Source organism: Meles meles, chromosome 8 (assembly GCF_922984935.1).
Source record: "Meles meles chromosome 8, mMelMel3.1 paternal haplotype, whole genome shotgun sequence".
NCBI lineage: Eukaryota > Metazoa > Chordata > Mammalia > Carnivora > Mustelidae > Meles > Meles meles.
This window is the reverse complement of record NC_060073.1, coordinates 105,327,991-105,348,995: the sequence shown is the minus strand read 5'-3', so window position 1 is coordinate 105,348,995 and position 21,005 is coordinate 105,327,991. Positions and strand designations below refer to the sequence as shown.

At 41.5% G+C, this 21,005-nt stretch overlaps 1 protein-coding gene across 1 annotated transcript in view; it reads left to right on the top strand.

The window, feature by feature from the left end:
• Positions 1–1,160: 1,160 nt before the first annotated feature.
• Positions 1,161–21,005, top strand: part of ARCN1 (archain 1) — a 28,750-nt gene continuing 8,905 nt past the window's right edge. The window contains exons 1-6 of the mRNA XM_046016112.1: positions 1,161–1,307; positions 12,387–12,650; positions 13,166–13,345; positions 13,476–13,681; positions 14,506–14,670; positions 18,905–19,070. Coding sequence (XP_045872068.1) covers positions 1,305–1,307; positions 12,387–12,650; positions 13,166–13,345; positions 13,476–13,681; positions 14,506–14,670; positions 18,905–19,070 — 984 coding nt within the window. The 5' untranslated portion in view covers positions 1,161–1,304. The remainder of the gene's footprint in view (positions 1,308–12,386; positions 12,651–13,165; positions 13,346–13,475; positions 13,682–14,505; positions 14,671–18,904; positions 19,071–21,005) is intronic.

Genomic DNA, 21,005 nt, shown 5'->3' with positions numbered 1-21,005 from the left:
ATTTGCATTGTTTTCACTTTTTTGGCTATTATGAATAGTTTCTAGGAACATCATTGTAAAAATTTTGTATGAACATATTTTTTTTTAAAGTTTATAAGTCATCTCTACATGCAACATGGGCTCAAACTCACCACCTGAGTCACATACTCTTCTGACTGAGTCAGCCAGGCACCCCTGTATAAACATGTTTTTAATTCTCTTGAATATATACCAAGGAGTGAAACTGATAGGTCATATGGAAACTCTATGTTTAATTTTTGAAAAACTGCCCAACTGTTTTTCCAAGCATCTGCACTATTTTACATTTCCACCAGCATTGTGAGAGGGTTTTAATTTCTCCAAATTCTCACCAACACTTATTATTAATAGCCATCCTATTGGGTGTGAAGTGGTATCTCATTGTGGTTTTGATTTGCATTTCCCAAATAACTAAGGATGTTGAGCATCTTTTCATGTGCTTTTTGGTTATTTGTATACTTTCTTTGGAGACGTTTATTTTGCCCATTTATTCATTTATTTATTTAATATGTATGTATGTACGTATGCAATGTCTACAGCCCGCATGGGGCTTGTACTTAGGACCATAAGATCAAGAGTCACATGCTCTACAGACTCAGCCAGCCAGCCAGACATTCCTATTTTGCCCATTTTCAAATTAGCTTTTTTTTTTTTTTTTTTAAGATTTTACTTATTTGAGAAAGAGAACAAGTAGGGGAAGGGCGGAGAGAGACAAGCAGACACCCTGCTCAGTGGGAAGTCCCACAGTGGGCTTTCATTATGGCCTTAGCCAGAGTCAGAGGCTTAACCGCTTAACCCACTGAGCCACCCAGTCACCCTAAAATTACCTTATCTTTTTATTGTTGAGTTCTAAGAGTTCTTTATATATTCTGGATACTAGTCCGTTAGACACATCAGTTTGTTTGTAGATTAAGTGATATAGTGGCTATGAGAGCTTTATAAACTGTAAGAGGTGTCACTAATTAAACGAAGGTGATTACAGACAGTGAGAGGACAACAACATGAAGTCCCACCGCTATAGACAGAGCCCCCACACCTCCTCGGCAAAACCTGCCCAGCAGCCGGGTACCGGCACATTCCCCACCCCACGGAGCTCCGCCTTCCGCCCTTTGACCCGCGCCATTTCCGGTTGGAGACGTGGCTCGAGGCCGCCATCTTGGCAAAAGGCAAAGCGGTAGCGGCTCCTGATAGGGGGGCAGCTGGTCTGGAGCGGCCGGTGCTCCCCTTCCCCTGACCCCAGCCTCAGTGGAGCGGGAAGCGCGGGTGAACCCCCCACCGTCCTCACCATGGTAAGACCCGAGCCAGGCCGAATTCCGAGGATCTGGCTTCGGTCGGCCGCTCTGCCTGCCGGACGGCCTGGTGCTGGAGACGAGGAGTCCCGCCCCGAGGGCCTGGAGCCGGGCGCTTCCCTCAGGGATCAGCAAGCAGTGTGGCCTTCCCCGCCCTGTGTCCGACCTCCCGGGAGATCCGAGGGACCTGCCTGCAGTGCCTCTCCCGTTGCTCCCACACCCCTTCCCCACCCCCACCCAACTGGGCACCCTTCTCTGCTGGGCCCGGGGTGTTTGCTGTTCGAGAACCTCTCGGTGGTGTGGCTTGGACCCTCGCGCTGCAGACCTCGCCCCTCGGCGCTAGTGTCCACCGGGTTTTATGGGCGCCGGGCTCGGTCATTGGGCTTCTCTTGTGGGGGTGGGGGTGGGGGCTCCCTGTCTTAGGGAATCAGCTCTCCTTTGGTAGGCCCGGGATACTCGAAATCCAAATCCATTGGTGTTCAGGGCTTCTTTTGTTTGCTCGGAAGGGGGAAATAGAGGAAAGTTGGAAAGGAGGCGTAGAACAGGAAGGAGTAACTTCTAACACGAATCTGTAGGACCCAAGTGTCCCTGAAACCTTCCACTACTACAGAATTTAGGTGTGTCCGTTTGTCAGTGTTAGTATCTGCGGTGTATGGAGCGTTGGGAAAAGGTGAACGAATCCTAGAGAACACGGGCTTTCTGTTTTCAAGGAACCTAGGGTTCGGGTGAAGTCAGATGTGTTGTTGGCATATCGTGATCAGAAGTCTCAGAGAGGAGGAGGAGGAGTAAGAAGGATTATACCGGGGGACCCGTTACTTGCCTTCAGATGCGTGATCTTTGTGTTCTCATCTGTGGTAGAGGGGGGAAAATTAATGTGTGTGAGGATGGGACCGACAAAACACAGTGCTGACTCCACGAAATCTTGCTTTATCACAATTTGCGGGCATCTATGAAGTAGGAGAAATTCTTTGGTTTCAAATGAGCCAGTAATTTATGTGTTTAATGTACTTTATGCCTTTCAATCTTTTGAAGGATTTTCTTATTTTCTAGTTAATAGATTAATAGTTGATTTAAAGCATCTTCCTACATACTTGAGATGAGGTGTAATTTGCTGCTGGTCATATTAAGTTCTGCTGACACCCTTTTTTTTTTTTTTCCTTTTTAAAGATTTTATTTATTTGACAGACAGAGATCACAAGTAGGCAGAGAGACTGGGAGAGAGAGAGGGGGAAGCAGGCTCCTCGCCGAACAGAGAGCCCGGTGTAGGGCTCGATCCCAGGACGGTGAGATCATGACCCCAGCGGAAGGCAGAGGCTTTAACCCACTGACCCACCCAGGCGCCCCAGCTGACAACCTTTCTAGATGGGATGGTGGTGAGGTGGGATTCATGCTTGGTCTTTCAACCACTGAAAGGTTGTTTTCAGCTTCAGGCAAATAAATTGCATCTAGACTGTTTGCCTCATAAAACTTTACTGTTGGACATAAACTTTCCAAAAACTCCTTTGTTCATTTCCACTAGGAGTCTCAGTATTTGGATGGTGATTTTTAAATTCCTTTTCTGTTTACATCCTGGTTGTATTTGTAGTACATTTTGGAGGATATTATAATTTTAATAGCAAAATTAAACCCTTGTATTATATAAAGCGGATATAATCTTTACAAAAATCTTGTTTGTTGAAAAGTTCTTAAACTTAATACTTTTAATTCATTGATAACTGAGAGATGGTAAAGCCCTAGGTGTTAAGTGATAAACATAAAATATGTTTTGCATGTCATTTGGATATCTGTACATACACATACAGTTGTGTCATGTATAAATATTCATTTTAAAAAAATTATATGGGACTTGACCCAGATTGCTGTATTCTGGAGAAAAACCCAGTACATTCTGCTCTGTTGCGTCTTAAAAGTTACTAAGTAGTATTTCTGTGTAATGTTTTTGGGTCTTATTCCTTTACAGAGAGATCCTTGGACAGTGGAATTGTCCAAATAGGGTGACATTTTGTAAGATTTCTTGGATCTAAAAGTTGTATGAAAACTTCTGAAAGTTGGGGTGCCTGGTTAGCTCAGTCGGTAGAGCATACGACTCAGTCTCGGGTTGTGAATTCAAGCCCCACATTGGGGTGTGGAACCTACCTAGAAAAAGAAGAATAATAATAAAATAAAACTTCTGAAAGTTGATTTTTCCTCAGCACTGTATTATAAATTTTAATTTTTTTTAAAAGATTTTAGAAATTTATTTGACAGAGAGAGCAAGAGCAGGAGCACAAGCTGGGGGAGTGGGAGAGAGAAAAGCAGGCTTCCTGCTGAGCAGGGAGCCGGAATTGGGGCTTGATCCCAGGACCCTAGGATCATGATCTGAACTGAAGGCAGACGCTTAGACTGAGCCATCCAGGCACCCCAAATTTTTCAAACATCTAGAAAAGTTGAAACAACTTCACAGTGAACACCCATATGAGGAGTAGCTAGATTCTGTAACATTTCACTATGGTTGTTTCATCACTCATTTAATCATCTGCCAGCCAAGCCTCTTTTTTTTTTTTTTAATTGGATTTCAGAGTAAATTGCACATATCAGTACCTAAATGTTGTGTGTGGGTTTTTGTTCTGTAGCTATATCATGTCCTTATTTCAAATTTGTAAAGTTGGTACACAGTGGTAGCATAAGTTTCGAGTCGGGGAGTCTAGGTCGTGCGGTTGGTTGTGTCCAGGCCTTGGTTTCTGCTTGGGTCATGATCTTGGTGTCCTGAGTCAGGCTCTGTGCTCATTGTGGAGTCAGCTTGGGACTCTCTGTCCCTCTTCCTCCTGCTCCCTACTGCTTGTGCACTCTCTCTCAAATACATAAATCTTTTTTTTTTTTTTAAGATTTTATTTATTTATTTGACAGACAGAGATCACAAATAGGCAGAGAGGCAGGCAGAGAGAGAGGAGGAAGCAGGCTCCCCATGGAGCAGAGAGCCCGATGTAGGGCTTGATCCCAGGACCCTGGGATCATGACCCGAGCTGAAGGCAGAGACTTTAACCCAGGTGTCCCTCAAATACATAAATCTTAAAAAAAAAAAAAAAAAAATTAGTTTCAGATGTAATAAATGTTGATTTTTGAAAAATAAATTACCTTTGGCTTTAGCCTAAGATCTTACCTTAGCTGAAATTAAGAGTTGGATGCTTAACCGACTGAGCCACCCAGGCGCCCCAATAAATTTAAATTTGAGTAAATGACATGAAGTCTCATGGTAGCAACAGTTTGTAAGATCTTTGCTTACCTACAGAATGCTGTTCTTATTCACTCAGTAGAGCAGTGAATGAACTGGAGTGGACACATTCAATATAAATAATAGTATTCAGTTCCAAAAGTCATTAGTTATTAGAAAGCTAGATTTGGGTTTGTGTGGATGATCTGTACATACTGAGGGAGAAACTGAAATCCTACACAGTAATATCAGTCCCCAATTAGGGGGTTGTTACTGCTTTCATTTTCTTTTGTATATAATACAGCAGCTGCACAGCTTTTGTTTTCTTTATGTATCTTTTTGATTGTTGTTTGAGAGAACAGGAAAGAATGAAAATGATTTTCTTGAGTTTCCATTGATTTGCCATCTACTTATTCTCCAAATAGAAAGTTTACTGCAGAAACGAGAACACTGTCCTTTTATTTTTATTCTCTACCAGAAACTTGTGATGAGCTTAGAACTCTCACTGAGTAACTTTCCAAGTTTTAGGTTTTGTATGTGATCTAGATTTTATTGTAATTTTCCCTCTGCTTCTCTCATGCAAACAGGAAAGACAAAATGGCCCTCTATGACACTTGTAAAAACTACCCTTAATATGATCATGAATCATATATATGAATATACATATATATGACATATTTATATACATATCCTTATTATAGTGAATTACAAAGGAGAAAGTGACTGCCTAAATCTGAAAGTGAGAAATATGAAAGTATTTAGAGCTTCGAGGAACTCTTTGGCTTTTTTTCTTAAGAGAATCATGCGTGTTTATGCTGAATTACTACCTGTTATTTTCAGGTCTCTGTCACTAGTGAGGATGAAGGAATGGTATACAGCAGCTTGTCTCACATACCTACTGTGCACACTCATGATTTGTTTAGATGAGGTACTTGCTTTTAGCAGCTTAGTGTTGCCGCTGGAGCAGTGGGTGTAAAGTGGAGGTATTGTACATTTTTAGTTGCTGCAAAGTTTTCAGATGCTTAACTTGTAAAATCATAAAGATGGGAAATCACTTTAGATTCATATGAACTAATCTCGATTTTGGGGAAGCAGTTAAGTGACTTATGCAATACACAGTGATAGAGGCAGAACAGAAACCTAATTCTTAGGTTTCTTTTCTTTCTTTCTTTTTTTTAAGATTTTATATTTATTTATTTGACAGACAGAGATCACAATTTGGCAGAGAGGCAGGCAGAGAGAGAGAGAGGGGAAGCAGGCTCCCAGCCCAGCAGAGAGCCTGACATAGGGCTTGATCCCAGGACCCTGGGATCATGACCTGAGCAGAAGGCAGAGGCTTTAACCCACTGAGTCACCCAGTCGCCCCTTAAGTTTCTTTACTCAAAGAACTTTCTGATTTGTGTAGTTAAATCTGGGTGTAAGAGAGTTGTTATTTAATCCAAACATAAATTATGATATATTCAAACTGCTTAAGTATTAATAGAAGAAAATTTGTCTGACAAAGCTCAACTTAATGTTTTGTTTTGTTTTGTTTTGTTTTTATTAAACAGTCCTGGAGAGATCATCTAACTTTTGGGCCTTCAGTATCTACATCTATAAAAACAATCAAGGGCTCTTGATGGGTCCTGTTATGTCTAAATGTTCTTTTCCAAAAATGAAAAAAAATTAAAACAATTTTATAGAGAATCATACTTACTCTTCCCCAGAGAAAATCAGATCAAATTACATTTGGAAAAATTAAGTTACCTTTTAGTGTATACTGGATTTTAATAATCGTTAAACACTGGTAAACCCTGATGTAAAGGGAAGCTTTATTATTTCAAGGCATTTAAGGAAATGAATATTAACTTAGAATAGGTTAAGTTTATCTTGTTTAGAGGTGACCTTATGTTCCAGAGGTGACATGAATAACATAGTGAATAGAAACCTGTGTCAACTTTATGGTCTCTCTGATTGTGGTATCTTGGGTATTTCGAGGCTTAGAGCCATACTTAAAGTGGGCACTTTGATGCTACTTTGGGAGCCTTATTTTGCTTGTAGCTGTGTAATGGAATGACTCAAAGTCTCAGAGTTTTCCAGCTTAGGTCCTACTAAAACCCCAGTGTTTCTTCATCTTTACACACTCAGATCCCCTAGTTAATCAAAGCATAATTCTTTTTTTATGGGAGAGGCAGGGGAAAAGGGAGAAGTGGACTCCCCACTGGGCAGGAAGCCCAACAAGGGACTGGATCCCAGGATCCCTGAGATCATTACCTGAGCCAAAGACCGACACTTAACCACCTGAGCCACCTGTGTGCCCCAATCTTGTGACCAAGAGTCACAAGCTCTACTGACTGAGCCAGCCAGGTGCCCCTGCCCTCCTTTTTGTTTTTAATTGAGCTATAATTTACATACCATAAAATTTAGCCTTTTATTTTATTTATTTTTAAAGATTTTATTTATTTATTTAACAGAGAGTGATTACAAGTAGGCAGAGAGGCAGGCAGAGAGAGAGGGGGGAAGCAGGCTCTCTGCTGAGCAGAGAGCCCGATGTGGGGCTTGATCCCAGACCTGAGCTGAAGGCAGAGGCTTAACCCACTGAGCCACCCAGGTGCCCCAAATTTAGCCTTTTAAATTCTATGATTTATAGAATCATTATAAAATAGATGTTTTAATATATGCACAAAGTTGTACGACCATCACCACCGTCTAAGCTTAGAACATTTTCATAACCCCAAAGAGAAACTCCATACTCATTAGCAGCCACTCATTTCCCTTTCCCAGCCTCTGGCAACCACTAATCTACTTTCTTCTCTGGATTTGCTATTCTGGATATTTCATATAAATGGAACCATGTAAGATGTGGTCTAGTTTCTTTCATTTAGCACAATATTTTCAAAGATCATCCATGATTGAGTAATATGCCATTGTATGGATAAGCCACATTTTGCTTATTCATTCATGATACAGTAGACTTGGGTTTTCACTTTTTAGCTTATTTTCATTATTATGAATAATGCTGCTATGAACAAGTCTTTATACAGTTACAGCTATTTTCTCAGGGATAATTTTGGAGCAAAATTCTTACCTTCTTTGGACATAATGTGGCATAACGTAAGCCTTCATTGACCAGCACAGAGACTTACCTGTTTGTCAAGTGTAAGCTTGAAACAGTGATGGGATTTTTACCTAAAAGAATTTTTTTTTTTTGCCAGAAATATGTAGATGGTTGAAACATGAACCTCCTATAAAAATTAATGTGAAATTGAATTTCTTGAGTACATTTGGTTTTAGCCTTCTGAACAAATAACTTGGCCTGGTTATAATTTTAGGTCAGTTTTGTCTCCTTAGTGATTAAAATATTGCCATTATTTGTGTACCAAAAATTATCCCTCCCCTTATCTGAAGAAATATTTATTTCGTATTGCTAATTTAAAGTTAAAGACAGGGGCGTCTGGTTGATTCAGTTGAGCGTCTGCCTTTGGCTCAGATCATGATCCCAGGGTCCTGGGATCAAGCCCCACATTTCGGAGGGTGGGGGGTCCCTGGTCATCGGGAAGCCTGCTTCTCCCTTTCCCACTCCCCCTACTTGCTTTCCCTCTCTTGTTATGTCTGTCAAACAAATAAATAAAATCATAAAAAAAATACAAAATTTGGGGCGCCTGGGTGGCTCAGTGGGTTAAAGCCTCTGCCCTTGGCTCAGGTCATGATCCCAGGGTCCTGGGATCGAGCCCCGTGTCAGGCTCTCTGCTGGGCTGGAAGCCTGCTTCCCCTCTCTCTCTCTGCCTGCCTCTCTGCCTACTTGTGACCTCTGTCTGTCAAATAAATAAATAAAATCTTTAGAAAAATATGTATATATAAAGTTAAAGACAGGGAATTGCCACAATGTATACTTTAAATATCTTATGCTTTTATATGTCATTTATATCTTTTTTTTTTAAGATTTTATTTATTTATTTGACAGAGAGAGATCATAAGTAGGCAGAGAGGCAGGCAGAGAGAGAGAGAGGGAAGCAGGCTCCCTGCCAAGCAGAGAGCCCCATGCGGGACTCGATCCCAGGACCCTGAGATCCTGACCCGAGCCGAAGGCAGCGGCTTAAACCACTGAGCCACCCAGGCGCCACTGTCATTTATATCTTAATAAAACCAAATTAAAAAATAAAAATCTAAACCCAAAATAAAAATAAAGACATAGAATGGAGGATTTCTTTTGAGAAATATGTGTTATAACCATTTTGCATTTTTATTCTTTCTCTGATATCCTCTACTATACTCAATATATCCTCTTTCCTCATACAAAGGTGATGGCAAAAACCTCCCAACTGATTAGTGATGGGAAAACTACATTTCTTGAGTACAAAACCATTTATTTTAAATAAATATAAATATCTGGGGGAAAGTGACTGGTTTTGGGCTTTTTTTTTTTTTTAAGATTTTATTTATTTATTTGACAGACAGAGATCACAAGTAGGCAGAGAGGCAGGCAGAGAGAGGAGGAAGCAGGCTCCCTGCTGAGCAGAGAGCCCGATGTGGGACTCCATCCCAGGACCCTGGGATCATGACCTGAGCTGAAGGTAGAGGCTTTAACCCACTGAGCCACCCAGGCACCCCTGGTTTTGGGCTTTTAAACTAGCTTATTTGCCCTTCTTAAAGTAATCAACTGGTAATTTTTATTCTCTGTACCTCTCTAAAGGCCTAAAACATTTTCTGCTCTTTTAATTTATTTTAATTTTAATTTTAATTTATTTATTTGACAGAGCGAGCACAAGTAGGCAGAGCAGCAGGCAGAGGGAGAGGGAGAAGCAGGCTGTATGCTGAGCTGGAAGCCAGGATCCCAAGACCCTGGGATCATGACCTGAGCCGAAGGCAGCTGCTGAACTGGCTGAGCCACCCAGGCGCCTCTGCTCTTTTTAAAAGTAACTGATTTACAAAACAAGATTCTTCCTAAGAGTATTTATGATCTAGGACTTTTGAAAAATGTATTTATTTGGCAGAGAGAGAGCACAAGCAAGGGGAGTGGCAGGCAGAGGGAGAGGGAGAAGCAGACTCCCTGCTGAGCGGGGAGCCCAAATCAGGACTCGATCCCAGGACCCTGGGACCATGACCCAAGCTGAAGGCAGACGCTTAACTGAGCCACCCACTCCCCCTGATTTAGGACAATTTAAAAAAAATTTCCTGTACTTTTAATTCCTTTTCTTCCTGCTTTTGGTTTTATTTGCATTTATTTTGTGCAGAATTTACTCCCAGGCCCTAAGTCCTTGCTTCTTCAGGGGTATTTTTTTCTTCTTTGCAGCCTCCTTTTCTGGTTTAGGAACAGCCTCCTGTTTTTCAGTAAGGATCATCTCAGTGGGGCAGAGTGAGCTCATGTCTGGGTAAATCCGACCATGGGCTCTATAAGTTTTTTTTTTTTTTTTCCCCTAAAGATTTTATTTATTTATTTGACAGACAGAGATCACAAGTAGGCAGAGAGGCAGGCAGAGAGAGAGGAAGGGAAGCAGGCTCCCTGCTGAGCAGAGAGCCTGATTCGGGGCTCCATCCCAGAACCCTGGGATCATGACCCAAGCGGAAGGCAGAGGCATTAACCCACTGAGCCACCCAGGTGCCCCGGCTCTATAACTTCTTGCTGCAACTTGGGGGCTTTGTTCCATTGGATGTGCTCAGTGACCAGATAATCTGTGTCTAAACCCTTAAGTTCAGTATTACTCTGCAGTTTTTAGCATTTGTAGTAAAAATTCAGCACTCTTTGGGCCACCGACCTTGTGTCCAGCCCCACCCACTGTTTGGCTTGGGCACATCTACCAACTCCACCAATACAGTGACAGGATGGCACACATTGCTTCTGTAAAGTGACAGCCTTCAGGTACTTGGTGGCTTTCAGATATACATACCCTTGATGACTTGGAAGGTTTCACATGTGTTCTTAAAGTGAACACAAAGATGTAAACCTCTTGATTTCCATGATTTTGTAGGGTTGTCTGGGTCAAGTGAGTAGTGAACCATTTTCAGAGATCACCTCAGGCTGCTTATGGGAACATCTAAAAACTTTTTTATTTATTTATTTTTTATTTATTTATTTATTTAACAGGCAGCGATCACAAGTAGGCAGAGAAGCAGGCAGAGAGAGAGGAGGAAGCAGGCTCCCTGTGGAGCAGAGAGCCCGATGCGGGGCTGGATCTCAGGACCCTGAGATCATGACCTGAGCCGAAGGTAGCAGCTTAATCCACTGAGCCACCCAGGCGCCCCTCTAAAAACTTTTTAATTCTATGCAGCATAAAAGTAACTTTAAGCTGGGATAATTAAATTTCTGTGTAGAGTTGATAGTAGCAAAACCAAAAATCTATTTGATAGAGGGAAATTATTTGTACAAGATACAGATCACTTTTCTAGTATAAATTTTTTTTTTTTTTTTTTTTTAAGATTTATTTGACAGAGATCACAAGTAGGCAGAGAGGCAGGCAGAGAGGCAGGCAGAGAGAGAGGCGGGGCGGGTGGGGCGGGGAGCAGACTCCCTGCTGAGCAAAGAGCCAGATGCAGGGCTCATCCCAGGACCCTGGGATCATGACCCCAGCCGAAGGTAGAGGCTTAACCCACTGAGCCACCCAGGCGCCCCAGTATAAATTGTTTTTACATAGCTGCTTGGAAAGAAACATGATGGTAGTTATCTCCCAAATACCTAGTTACCTATTCTTGATGGATAAGGACATTGTGTTCTCCTATTATTATTATAGAACTATTTTGGCGTACTTAGACTATAAGAATATTTGAATTGACTAGTTTTTTCTTCCCGTTGCTCACCTGTAGAGGACAGGTTTCTGTATAGCTGAGAAGCCTGACCAGTGGGATGTGGATATTTCAGAGGTTGTATTGTAGCATTGAGGCTCCAAAATGTCACTCGTATTTGTGAATTCTTGGGATCCTGCACTGCAGAGACGACTAACACTGTACTTAATTTCCTTACTCCCTTGCTAATGACATTTGAGGTCTCTTGTTCTTCCTTTGGTGCTGCCTTTTTTTTTTTTTTTTTTAAAGATTTTATTTCTTTATTTGAGAGAGGAGAGAGCAGGATCGCACAAGCAGGGGGAGTGGCAGAGGGGGAGGCAGGCTTCCTGTCGAGTAGGGATCCTGATGCGGCTCAGTTGCAGAACCCTGGGATCATGATCTGAGCCAATGACAGACACTTAACCGACTGAGCCGCCCAGCCTCCCCTGGTGCTTGGTTTTGTTTAATGAATGCCAGAAAAAAGGCAGTTCGTCTTTATCATTGACCGGTGTCAAAACCTGTGTGAAACATTGAGTCACTTAGTTTTTCATTTTATAGATTGTTTACATATGTAGAAGTAAGATAGTGGGATGGGGTTTATTAATCAAAGAACAAAAGATAAATTTGGACGTGCTAGATTAGTTCCATGTTCTAGAAAGAAAAAAAAAAAGAAAAGCTCAGGGGCATATTTATGAACCTTTAATCTGTCTGGTCAGACCTCTTTTTTTGCTGTGGAGATTTCTGTTCCAAGAAAAAGTTTGAACTATTCTTTATGGGTCTGCCAAAGCAGAAAGCAACCTATTTCTGAGTCATAGGAAATGTGTTAACAAATGTATTTGTAGACTTGGCAAAAGTTTTGTTTTTTTTTTAAACTAAGTTTTTCTTGAGGTAAGTTATTGAAAAATAGGACTGATAGTTCCATTTTGCTTCACTGTAGTTTTATGAATTACGTACTAGAATTAAAAGAGCAATGAAGGAGAGTTTGAAAGTCAGCATTCTAGTAGTCATATCACTAGGTAACTGCGTGTGTCATCCTTTGGACGATCTGAGGGTGCTAAAAGAGAACAGATGTGAAGAAATAATTATATGTGCTGCCGAAGCGAGCACGTGAAGAAATAATTAGTACTTACTTAGACGTATGTTCCTGGCAGGTGCTGTTGGCAGCTGCGGTCTGCACGAAAGCAGGAAAGGCTATTGTTTCTCGACAGTTTGTGGAGATGACCCGAACTCGGATTGAGGGCTTGTTAGCAGCTTTTCCAAAGCTCATGAACACTGGAAAACAACATACATTTGTTGAAACAGAGAGTGTAAGATATGTCTACCAGCCTATGGAGAAGCTGTACATGGTGCTGATCACGACCAAAAACAGTAACATCTTAGAAGATCTGGAGACCCTAAGGCTTTTCTCAAGAGTGGTAAGAGTCTTTTTGTAATCGTGGGCATAGTTTTCTGCTTTAAATTTTCACTGTGAAGCTCTTCTTTCCCCAAGCAGCTGATGCTTACCAGTTTGCATGCTGTATACTTCCCACCCCAACAGTTTATTGTTACAGCTGTTTATTCATTCAGCGGACACTGTGTGTCCTCCTAGGCTAGGGTACCCCAAAAGAGAATGTGCAAACTGACCTTCCATTTCTTAAGCTGTTGCTTCAGTCTGTTTTTGTGGTTCTGACACTTGTTTGTCCGTATTCTTAGATAATATTCATTAGGTAAGCCTTCTTGATACAGACACAACACACACAAACACACACTCACACACTTTCTCTCTCTCTCTCTCTCTCTATGTCAAAGTCTTGCTAACTTGCTATTTGGGTTCTTTGAAATTTGTGTATTTTATTTTATTCTAAATTTCTGTATTTTAAAGGATAAGACTTAGGGAACATAAAGGCTACTAAGTCTTAAATGTTTCCTTTCCATCTCTGCCCACGATTAGATCCCAGAGTACTGCCGAGCCTTGGAGGAGAATGAGATATCAGAGCACTGTTTTGATTTAATTTTTGCTTTTGATGAAATTGTTGCCCTGGGATACCGGGAGAATGTTAACCTGGCACAGATCAGAACCTTCACGGAAATGGATTCTCATGAGGAAAAGGTGTTTAGAGCGGTTAGAGAGGTAAATACATAGGGTCTTCTTTGGAACTTCTTGTTTGTGTGTCTTTCTTTTAGGCTTTACTGTTTTCCTGTTCTCATTTGCTAGTCTAGACTGTACTCAAAGCCACGTCCACGGATGTCTCTTTTTGTAGACCCAAGAACGTGAAGCCAAGGCTGAAATGCGGCGTAAAGCGAAGGAATTACAACAGGCCCGAAGAGATGCAGAGAGACAGGGCAAAAAAGCACCAGGATTTGGAGGATTTGGAAGCTCTGCAGTGTCTGGAGGCAGCACAGCTGCCATGATCACAGAGACCATCATTGAAACCGATAAACCAAAAGTGGCACCTGCACCAGCCAGGTATAATTCAGTGTATCACTGGCAACCCTAGACAGGCAGATGAAGGCTGTAAGTGTCTATTTTGGAGTGATACCTCATTTCTGGGCAAGTTGAAAATAATGAGTGACTTGATGTAAGATGTAATACTGAATTTGGCTACATAATAAAGGGATAAGGGAGAAATGTGGTGGGGGATTTTTTGTGTAAAAGAGACTTCTTTTATGGATTATACCATGAGAGTTGGCTTATATATTTTGGGAGAAGAGGGGATATTTAACTGTTCATAGAAAATGGATTTTTTAATCTTGGTGTGAATAGATTCCTGGGAGAATCTGTCAACTACCTGGAAGTATATGCCAGAGTTTTTTAATGCACGGGTATATTTATCAGGATGGAAAGTACAAAGTTTTCATCCAATCATGCATGCTTTTATAAATATACCTTTGGTCTTTAGGTCTTTGAAGCTTATGTATTATTTTATTTTATTTTATTTATTAGAGAAGGAGAGAGAGAAAAAGAGGGAGAATGAGCAGAGGGGAGAGGGAGATGCAAGCTTCCCACTGAGCAGGGAGCCCAGTGTGAGACTCAGTCCCAGGCCACTGGGATCATGTCAGTTAAGCCTAGGCACCTGAAGCTTACGTATTAATAGTGACTCAGCTGCCAGTTTGGGCAGGGAATAGTCTACTGTTCCACTAAACCCTAGGATGCTTGAGTTTTTCCTTTGATATCTTCACTTTGATCTTAAAGAACAGTTTCAGGGAAACCTTGAATGCTATGGGGTTATTAATTAATGCTTTTAGTTGTGATGTTTTTCTTATATTGTTATTTCTTCTTATTTCACCTAGGCCTTCAGGCCCCAGCAAGGCTTTGAAACTTGGAGCCAAAGGGAAGGAAGTAGATAATTTTGTGGACAAATTGAAATCTGAAGGTGAAACTATCATGTCCTCCAATATGGGCAAGCGTACTTCTGAAGCCATGAAAGTGCATGCGCCACCCATTAATATGGAAAGGTAAGCAGGAACTTTTTAAATAAGAACAGATCACATAATGTGTAAAAATGTTTATTTCAGTGCATTACAAATTTTTTGTGTATCTTTTAATTTTTCCTGATTTAAAAGACTTAGAGTATGTCCTAGATTTAACATGGCATCTTTTTTTTTCACTCCCATTACCATGATCGGGGGCTCTCAGCTATTTATTTTCTGTGGAATTTAGAACTTACCTTTCATTAAGTCTCTGCTGGCTACGTTTTTGTTTTTATTTTTCTGGTATGTGTATGGAGGAATGCAAAGGGAAAGGGAAATTGTTTTTTAAGATTTTATGAGCGAGAGAGTTCATGGGCACAGGTGTGGGGAAGGGCAGAGGAAGAAGGAGAGACTCTCAGGCAGGCTCGGCGCTTAGTGCAGAGCCCCACTGGGGGCCGCAGGGGGCTCGATCTCAGGACCCTGATATCATGACCTGAGCCAACAATAAGAGTCAGACACTTACCCAACTGAGCACCCCAGGCCCCCAAGTATGCTGGGTAAATTTAGTAATAACTTGTCGTGGGACCCCTGGCTGGCTTAGTTGGTGGAGCACGCAACTCTTGATCTCAGGGTTGTAGTTTGAGCCCCGTGTTAGATGTAGAGATTACTTAAATAAATAAAACTTTATTTAAATAAAAACTTGAGATAAAAAAATAATAAAACTTAAAAAAAGAAAAGTAATTTCTTGTTATGCCAAGTGTATGCCTGTTCTCTTAAAGTGTACTTGAATTAGAGCGCTAGAGCTGTGGTGTCCTCTGTGCTGTATTTTGGCAAGTCTTCTTTTAATTAAACTTTAAGGGGACCCAGTCTTTAATACAAAATTTATAAATATCTCTAACAGCAAATTAACATTATCTTTTGCCTTTTCAGTATTTAAACCCAGTAGAGAGGTTTTTTGTTTTTTTTTTTTTTTTTTTTTTTTTTTTAAGATTTATTTATTGGGGGGCGCCTGGGTGGCTCAGTGGGTTGAAGCCTCTGCCTTCGGCTCAGGTCGTGATCCCAGAGTCCTGGGATTGAGCCCTGCGTCGGCCTCTCTGCTTGGCGGGTGGGGAGCCTGCTTCTTCCTCTCTCTCTCCCTGCCTCTCTGCCTATTTGTGATCTCTGTCTGTCAAATGAATAAAATCTTTAAAAAAAAAAGATTGATTTATTGGACAGAGAGATCACAAGTAGGGAGAGAGGCAGGCGAGGGCGGGGGTGGAGGGGAAGCAGACTCCTTGGTGAGCAGAGAGCCCCATGGCGGGGCTCAATCTCAGGGCCCTGAGATCATGACCTGAGCTGAAGGCAGAGGCTTAGCCCACTGAGCCACCCAGGTGCCCCGAGAATTTTTTTTTAAGATTTTATTTGTCAGAGATAGAGAGCAAGTGGACGGGCAGAGGGAGAAGCAGGTCCCTGCTGAACAAGGAGTCTGATGCAGGACTCGATCCCAGGACTTTGGGATCATGACCTGAGCAGAAGGCAGATGCTTAACTGACAGCTACCCAGGCATCCTGAGTTTAGAATATTTTGATTTGTCTCTTATGTCAGGACTGGTCCATAACATATTTAGTTACCAAGTTCACATATTCATGACTCAGATTTCTTCACTTGAAGCCCAGGCTTCTCTGTTGCTGATAGTTTTGGGGTCAAGTGAAAGATGAGTCTGAGGGGCGCCTGGGTGGCTCAGTCGGTTAAGCGGCTGCCTTCACGCTTAGGTTGTGATTCCAGGTCCTGGGGTCGGACTCCCTGCTCAGCGGGGAGCCTGCTTCTCCCTCTCCCTCTCCTTCTTCCTCTGCCTGCTGCTCTGTCTATTTGTGCTGTCTCTCTCTCTCTCAAATAAATAAAATTGTTAAAAAAAAAAAAGAAAGATGAGTCTGAGAGGGTACTTTTATCAGGTGTGTGCAAGGTTATCTTGTATTTCCTGTTCTGTATGAGGTCAACAGGGCATGGATACAAATCTGAAGTCACTACAGCCCCTGTGCTGCTCCTAGTGGCTTTGAGTGAGACAGAGGCTTGACACTGTTTAAAAAAGATGTTGGAGGGGTGCCTGGGTGGCTCAGTGGGTTAAAGCCTCTGCCTTCAGATCGGGTCATGATCTCAGGGTCCTGGGATCAAGCCCTGTGTTGGGCTCTCTGCTCAGCGGGGAGCCTGCTTCCTCCTCTCTCTCTCTCTCTCTCTCTCTGCCTATTTGTGATCTCTGTCAAATAAATAAATAAAATCTTTAAAAAAAATAAAAAATATTGGAAACCATCATGTATCAGAAAGGGCTTGATACTCTTTTTAAATGATGCAATGTTTCTTGAGCATGGAGCAAACTCTTGTGAAAGTAAATGGGATCCTGTGTGTGTGATCAGGGGAGGGGGCGGAGATAGAGGGGCAGAATTGTAAGCAGACTTGCTGCTTCGTGTGGAGCCCAGTATGGGGCTCGATCTCACGACCTTGGGATCATGACCTGAGCTGAAACCAAGAGTTGGAGGCGGAACTGACTGAACCACCCAGGTGCCCTGCGTTGTTTTAAGATACACTCCTTTGGGGCAGTCCTGTTGGGACAACTCTCACTCTTGAGAGCTTTTTCTGTATCTCCACCTAATAAACTTCTGTGGCTTTACTCACTAAAAAAGCCAAACCAAAACAAAAAGATACACTCCTTTGTGGTCTTATGTATCATGCCTTTGTTTCTGGGAAGACTTTTATATGTTGGAACAAAGTAGGATGCCAGAGTATTCTTTTTAGTGTCTGCAGTTCACCCAGTTAAAAATAGCTTTAGTAAAAAAAAAATATGGATAGATTGTAATTAGTAATTGCCTAGAGCAGTAACACTTTGCATTTTACTGATTTTTTTATTAGGTTATACATTCATATAGTTCAAAATTTTGAAGGTTCAAAAAGTATCACAGAGGCCCCTGGGTGGCTTAGTCCGTTAAGTGTCCAACTCTTGATTTCGACTCACGTTGTGATCTCAGGCTCGTGAGACTGAGTGCCGTGTCAGGCTTATGCTCAGCATGGAATCTGCTGGTCCCTCTGCCTCTGCTCCTCCCCCTTCCTATTTAAGTAAATTAATTAAATTAAATCTAAGGGGAGAAAAAGTATCACAACAAAAAGTCTTTCTCCCCCCCCCATCCCGGCAAGTTTCTCTTTTTGGAGGCAACTAGTCTTAACTAGTTTTTTGGTATATTCTTTGGAGAAGTATAGTCTGTATGTAGGTGAATAAAAACATGTTATCTTCTTTTTTTTTATACCTAAGTGGTAGCATACTAGACACATTTTCCAATTACTTTTTTTACTTCCTTGTTTTGGAGATGAGAATATCCTTATTTGAAGCTATACAGACATGACATCTAATAATGCTTGATCATAGATTGGATCTTGTACTACTTTATTTTTTTTTCTTTTACAGCTTTTGTCCCTTTATTTATCTCATAGAGACACTGAACATGCTTGAGTGGGGGGAGGAGCAGAGGGGGAGAGAAAGAGAGAAAATCCCAAGCAGACTGCACTGCGCGTGGAAGCCAATGTAGGGCTCGATTCCAGGACCCTGAGATCATGACCTGAGGCGAAATCAAGAGTCAGACACTCGACCGACTGAGCTGTCCAGGCGCCCTGGGATCTTGTACTACTTTGAAGGACATTATTAGGTCAACTGACAGAACTGGCATATGGATGGTAGAGAAAGTATCGATGTCAGTTTGCGAAGTTAGTAACAGTGCTGTGGTTATGTAAGAGAATCTCCCTAGTCTCACACGATGTACTCTGAAGTGTTCAGGGGTAAAGGGCCAAGAGGTGTATAATCTGCCTGTGAGTGAATCAGGAAGAAAATAGTAGTTGCAGAGAGTATGCAAATGGTAAAACAAATAGTGGGATAAAATGTTAATTTATATTTAGTTTAATTTTAATTTTTTAGTTTTTGAAATTATTTTCAAATGAAAAGCATTTTTTAGTTTTTTACCTCTTTTCACAACTGCTTAGGATTCATTTTTGTGGATATACCTTAATGTATTTAAGCAGCTCCCTATTAATGGACATCTGTTTCCAAACTTTTGTAAACAGTTCTTCAGTGAATAACTACTATTGTTTGCACAGGTGGGAACTTTTCCGTGGGATAAAAGGTTTAATGTTTTAAATTCTGGGTATACAGCAACAGCATCTTAAAATAAGTTGTTGATGGCTAATCACTGTTAAACGCTGAAGAAAGGGAATTCTGGTTTCTGCCTTTATGAACAAATTTATTACTTTTTCTCTACAGTGTGCACATGAAGATTGAGGAGAAGATCACACTGACTTGTGGACGGGATGGAGGATTGCAGAATATGGAATTGCACGGCATGATCATGCTTAGGATCTCAGATGATAAATTTGGCCGCATTCGTCTTCATGTGGAAAATGAAGATAAGAAAGGGGTGCAGCTACAGGTGTGTAGAGGCTTTGGATAAGGGAGTATTAAGACTTCGGTTTGTCTGGGATGCCTGGGTGGCTCGGGCTAAATGTCTGCCTTCAGCCCCCGTCATGATCTCAGAGCCCTGGGATCCAGCCCTGTGTCAGATTGCCTGCTCAGCAGGGAGTCTGCTTCCCCTTTGCCTTCTGCCCTTCCCCCCAACCTGTGCTCTTTCTTGCTGTCTCTCTGTCTCTCAAATAAGTAAATAAAATCTTTTTTTTTTTTTAAGATTTTATTTATTTATTTGACAAAGAGATCACAGGTAGAGAGGCAGGCAGAGAGGGGAAGCAGGCTCCCCACTGAGCAGAGAGCCCAATGCAGGGCTTGATCCCAGGACCCTGAGATCATGACCTGAGGCAAAGGGGGAGGCTTAACCACTGAGCTACGTGGGTGCCCCTAAATAAAATTAAAAAAAAAAAAAATCACCTAATGACTTCAGTTTATTTGCCTAGCACAGTCTTTTTCAACTGGAGTTTCTCATGTGAACCACAGAACACAGAAAATTAATTTAGGTAGCTAGTGCCATTCTAGATGCCTAGGAAAGAAGTTAATTTATTACATACAGCAGATACCTTGAGGCAGTATATCTATTACCAGGTGGGTTGAGAGCAACTGACAGTTGTATTATGATACACTTTTAATAGTAGAATTAAATGAAAGGTCATTTTGAAATTGAATTAATGACTTCAAATCTTTAAGAAAGATACAGATAGATGCTTTTTTGTTACTGTTATGCAAAGAGTAAAATAGTTCAGGATATTGCTTGAAATACAGTTTTTTAAAAATGGCAAAGTTTTTTAGATTTATTTATTTACTGAGAGTGCGTGTGAGAGCAGGGGGAGGGGAATAGAGAAGCAAACTCCCTTTTGAGTGCCGAGCATGCTTTGGGTCTCAGTCCCAGGACCCTGAGATCATGATCTGAGCTGATGTCAGAAGCTTAACCAAATGAGCCACCCAGGCGCCCCTGAAGGGCAATATCTAGTGGTGTTTTTGAAAAGTTAATAAATATGTATGTTCTTCTACCTGGGTATGTATGAAGCTTCTTTGTATTATTACAGTTGTTTTGTCACATTTTATTTAAATGGTTGATCTTGTATTTCTTGTCATAAAAACAAATCATTTTCAGGGAAGGATATCTTTTTGTCTGTTTTTCCCCCATAATCAGCACAAAGTTGCCTTTTGGAAGTACTGCTTTATAGTTCTGATAACAACTTTGCTAGCACTTAAACTATATGTAGGCTACTGTCCAGGAGTATTTCTTTTCCCTTTTCTGTCTGTCTGTCTCTTTTTTTTTTTTTTTTAAGATTTTATTTATCAGAGAGAAAGAGAGGGTACAAGTGGAGTGAGGGACAGGAGAAGCAGACTCCCCACTGAGCAGGGATCCGTCACTAGGCTTGATCCTGGGACTCCAGGATCATGACCTGAGCAGACGTTTAAGTGATGAGCCACCCGGGCGCCCCTCCCTTTTCTGTCTTAATCTGACTTCTTTTAAAAGAACAACTTAGGGGCGCCTGGGTGGCTCAGTGGGTTAAAGCCTCTGCCTTCGGCTCAGGTCATGATCCCAGGGTCCTGGGATCGAGCCCTACATCGGGCTCTCTGCTCCGCAGGGAGCCTGCTTCCTCCTCTCTCTCTGCCTGCCTCTCTGCCTAGTTGTGATATCTCTCTGTCAAATAAATAAAAAATATTAAAAAAAAAAAACACAACAAAACAACTTACTGCTGTGCGCAGAATTGCAACTAACTTTCCACAGAGCTTTTCTCTCTCCTGCCTTCTGACTGTAGGGCCAGGACTGCTCTATGACCCAGGCATCTGATCAGTTGTGTTCTAGTTGGCTTGCTTGGCTCTACCAGGATGTTGCTTTCTATGAAGTATTTTTAGAAAGGACTTGGTTACAGGTTTTTAGCCTTTTAAA